Source organism: Physeter macrocephalus, unplaced genomic scaffold (genome assembly GCF_002837175.3).
Source record: "Physeter macrocephalus isolate SW-GA unplaced genomic scaffold, ASM283717v5 random_577, whole genome shotgun sequence".
Classification (NCBI taxonomy): domain Eukaryota; kingdom Metazoa; phylum Chordata; class Mammalia; order Artiodactyla; family Physeteridae; genus Physeter; species Physeter macrocephalus.
In genome coordinates this window covers 20,862-25,461 of record NW_021145949.1, presented here as the reverse complement: position 1 = coordinate 25,461, position 4,600 = coordinate 20,862, and the positions used below count along the sequence as shown (strand labels likewise).

Here is a 4,600-nt window from a genome sequence, read left to right as displayed (position 1 = left end):
GCCACTTAAGTTATTTAACATTAAGACACTGCAAGACTGGGCTGTAAAAAATCAAATTGCCTAGGCTTTAGAAAAGGCAGTTGCAGTGGCAGGTTTCAAGAAACTGGCATACCACTGATATTAGTATCTAAGAGCACTCCTCTTGATGTGGAGGAGAAAGCTTCAACGTGTCTCTCTTGATACTTCGTGAAGCCAGCAAACAATGTCCCCAGTCTGTGAACAACTGATATTAAGAACCACACCTTCGATTCTCCACGCGGACCACAGTTCCCCTCCTCCCACTTTCCTCCCTCCCAACCCAGACAGGTGATTACAGACAAAGAGGCGATGAAGTTGCTTCAAAATATTTAATACGTGTTAGACACGTAAAGTTACATTTTTATACAAAAATCAAAACAACGAAGGAGAAAATACTGTACAAAAACCTTGTCAGCTCCCCCAACCTTTATACAACAAAGACTGGAGTCACTATCTACAAACCCATAAGGTCTTTCCACTTAGGGCTTCTGTCTGTAAACTTTGTTTCCTTAAACAGCTTTTAAAAGCACTGTGCAGTAGGTCTGATCTAGAGCTTTTAAAAAATAAATCTTTTCTCTATAAACTCCGTATTTCCAAGCTTGAACTCTGCCGTGAAGTTCATCAAGCTTTTTCCCTGTGGGGAAGACACGGGCCGCGAACGCTCCCCTTTCCCGGAGTGATCACAGGGTATAAACGTTTCTTCAGGGAGAGAGAAAGGTGGGGAGGGAGAGAAGTAACACAAGCCCCCAGTCCAGACGAAATCCCTCTAGTCTGAGGAAATCCTGTGAGGAAACGCCGCTCCTGGCCCCGGTGCGGTTCTAGCTTCACGTGAGGGGCCTGTGTAAAGTCCCTTCCTCCCCACGACAGCGAACGGGGAACTCCCCGGCCCTTCTTGCCGCTTCCTTCTCGGCGCTGCCGGCGGCGGAAAGTCCCTGTCTGCCCCCGGCCTCCCAAGCCCAGGGGAAGGGGGGATGCACTCCGGAGAGACAAAATAGTCGTAATTCAACGAGACAAACTGACAGACACAGACACAAAAGTCCACGATCGTGCTCCTCCGACACGCCTCACACTCCCCAGTCTCAAGAGGAGACCCGAGAGGCTCCGCACAGCCGGCCGCCAAGCCCGAGGGTAGTCGGGGCCGCCCGGCGGCACCCGGTCTCCTCCTCGCGCTCGGCGTCGACGGCCTCTGGGGCGTCCTCGCAGCCGGAGAGGCCCAGCCCTCACGTCGGGACGCCCGCTGCTCAACCTCCTTCCCGCTCGGGGACCCGAGAACTCAGAAGGCCACGATGGCAGTGCTCCAAGGGTTGATGTCTCTCAGCACCGGCTTATCGCAGCAGATCTGCCCGGGCTCGGCGGCTTCCGGACCGCTCTCCTCTCCCTCCGCTTCCTCCCGGCCGCCCCCGGGGCTTTTCCGTAAGAGTCCCGAGAAGCTGGAACCGAAAATGCTAATGAGATTAGCCACGTTACCGGTCTCCATCTCCTCCTCCTCCTGCGCGGCCGCCGCCGCCGCCCCGCCCGGCTGCTCTTCTGAGTTCCGGCGGGGTTTCTTGAGCGGGGTCGAGCCGGGCGCTGGGAAGTCCGCGGGGCCGCCGCCCACCCCCTCCGCGCCGCGCTTCCTGGGGCACACGAGGGGCGGCACGGGGGGCTCGGGCCCGGCGGGGCGCGGCGCGCAGCAGCCGTCCACGCGGGGAGATGCGCTCATCTTGTCCTCGTCCCCCGGGGGGCAGCCGCAGGGGCGGCGCGCTGCCCCAAACCCCTGGGGAAAGACGTCTGAGCCTCCGACCGCCGTCTCTCGCGGTCCCTCCACGCGGCGCCAGGCAGCTTCCGCCGCCTCCGCCTCTCCGCCCTGAAGAGTGTCCCCGGCGCCCGTCACCGTGGCCGCGGGCTCCGCGTCACCCGCCCGTGGCACTTCAGGGACGGCAGGGAGCTCCAGCTGGGGCTCGGGCTCCGGCCAGGCGGCACAGGCGGCCGGCGGAGGTGGCTCCCCCCAGCCCGCGGGTGGCCCGGCCACCGACTCTCCAGGCTGCTGCGGCAGCGCCGGGGCCCCCGGGTGACCGGCCAGGTAGAGGCTGGGACAGGGGTCGCTCAGGTAGACCTGGCGGGCGCTGCGGAGCACCAACGAGACCAGGAGGTTCTTGTGCAGCTTGATGCCGCCGCGCTGGACCCGCGAATTGTAGATCTTGCCCAGAGAGATGCTGACGATGCGGTGAGCCTCCAGTTTGAACTCCATCCTGCCTCGCCTTCCCAGGGCTGGCGCGGAGGTGAGGGAGTGAGCCCCGACCCACGTTCCGAAGCTGAGACGGGAACGGTAGGCGTCAACGAGTCCGCCCCGGGGGTGGAACCTGGATCTCTGAAGATTCCGAATAGAAACGGCTCCGGCGACGCGCTCCCTGGCTCTTGCGTCCTCCCTACCTGACCTCGGCAGGCGGGTTGGGGTCGGGTCGCTATCTGAGGGCAGTCCGGCCTCCGGGCGCCTTATAAAGGCCTCCCGACAGCCAATAGCGAAGGGCCGCCAACCGTTCCGGGGCAGATCGGCGCGCCCTCGTGCGCCTCGCGCGGCCAATCGGAGACCGAGGAGGGGCGCCAGGGCCATTCGAACGTTGGTCCCGCGGAGCAGGCTCTTAAAGGGGGTGACGCGCGCGACCGCTGACCGGCGGGTCGGGGCCAGTTCTCCGAGCGGCGAGGGGCCGGATGGCCACGGTGTTGTTTGCACTTAAGCTTGCTGGCCTGTGCGCTACTTGCCGGAACCAAAGCGAACGAAACCATTCGGACTTGCATCCGAGTATGGTGGTGGACTTTGCTCTGCAATAAAGTCCTGATCCTTCTCTGATCAACACTCCTCCCTACCCCGCCACTGTTTGCAAGGCGTCACACGCCCGTAAGCTCCCTGGCAACCCGACAGAAATGGAGATGATGGCAAAACGTGGCACAGGATACCCTTGGATAACAAGTAGTGTTACTACAAGATATTTAGCAGATATTAATTTTGGATAAATCCCTTGCCTTCTAGAGTCACATACACTCGTTAGCACCTGTCAATTTTAACACCGAAGAAAGAAAAAGGGAGTTCTAAAAGTTCCAAAGTTTCTGACTGCTTATCAAGGCTTCGTGTCTACGTACAAAGTTTTTGGTTCTCCACTAAAGCTAGCATCTATCACTTTGTTCTCTAGATTCTAGAACCAATACAGTTGTCACATCAGTTACAATGAAGGGTGGTACACGTTCTCCACAATGATTTTTCTTCAACACGAGGACTGACCAGTCCATCCTTGGAAAAATCTAACAAGTTCTAAAAATACAAATAGAGAAGTCCTGTATTCCCATCATGATGTCATAATTTTATTTTGTGTCAAGGTAAAAATATAGGGGAAGAGTGTTCTGGAATTTTCTGGTCAATCAACAACTTAGTCTATTTACTGATCCTTACAGCACAGGGTTGTCCAGGGTCCTAGACTGGGTTCCTGGAGAGTCAGTTTGAGTTAGTCCAACCTAAGCTCCACCACAAACCTGCCTGATGACTCTGGTAAATAACCTTAGGATGCTTTAATTTATCCAACTCTAAAAAGGAGAAATCACATACACATCTGCTCTATTATGCAGCATCTTCTGATGAATGACAACTCTCAGCCACAATCTGAGTTATAAAACTAAGCACAGTTTTCTTGGAGTCCATGTGGAACACTGGCCTGATCTTGCATCAGGGTTTGGCCAAGTAGTGTATTTAGTTAGGAAAACTATTAGTGAAAGGTGGGCTTGATTATGGCTAATTCATAATCAGGAGGCCCCCAAAGGATGTGATGGCTCAGTAATTATCTATTCTCACAATTTAATGATGATAACAGACACCAGTTCATGAGACCCAGCATTTCTCCCCTCTAGGAATTTTTAGCTCTTGTAAAGAAGGAGATAAAATAACAACACAAGTAATTACAAAAGCAAGCCATGTGTTTTGAGTAATAACATGAGAAATTTTTTCTTCTGTTTTCTCTTTCTGTGAGAGCTGGGCGTCACTATAAAAGACTAAGAGCTCAGGCTCTGAAGACAAGCTTCCTGAGTTGGAATCCCAGCTCTAGTTTTTACTTGCTGTGTGACCTTTGGAAAATTACTTCACTTCTCTGTATTGGAAAATTACTTCACTTGTCTTGGACTTTTTTATCTTAAAATAGAGATGATAATAATAGTGTCTACCTCTTAGAGCTTTTGTGAGGAGAAAACAAGGTAACACATTCAAAGCTCTTAGAACAGCCTGACATATAATAAACTAGCAATGGATGCCAGCTATTAGAACACATCACTCTTCACATGACTTGGGGTGGAAAAAGAGGCTGGGGAAGGAAGGAACATAGATGGGAGAAAGTAGTTGTATTTGAGGTGGGCGTTGAAAAGCCCTGAGGTGGGCTCCACAAGTTCCAACCAGCAGGAGCAATAGAGTCCATTGTAGGGAACACCTCATTTGGCAGAGATACCAGGCACCTATAGTAAGTGGAAAAGACTGGAAATAGAAGCTGGGGTTACATGGTAGTGGGTTGTGGATGCCTCAATGAGGAGATGGGGCTTCCTACAGGGAGCTACTAAAAGTTGT

The 4,600-nt window shown here is 53.8% G+C and overlaps 1 protein-coding gene across 1 annotated transcript; it reads right to left on the bottom strand.

Annotated features, from left to right (window-relative positions):
* Nucleotides 1–334: 334 nt before the first annotated feature.
* IER5 (immediate early response 5) lies at nucleotides 335–2,491 on the bottom strand. The gene has a single exon (XM_007105133.4). The coding sequence runs from the start codon at nucleotides 2,246–2,248 to the stop codon at nucleotides 1,292–1,294; it is 957 nt and encodes a 318-aa protein (XP_007105195.1). The 5' UTR covers nucleotides 2,249–2,491; the 3' UTR covers nucleotides 335–1,291.
* Nucleotides 2,492–4,600: the final 2,109 nt, after the last annotated feature.

What these genes read in the sequence shown, in the direction of transcription:
- IER5 (XM_007105133.4), bottom strand. Translation starts at nt 2,248, where the DNA reads ATGGAGTTCAAACTGGAGGCTCACCGCATCGTCAGCATCTCTCTGGGC.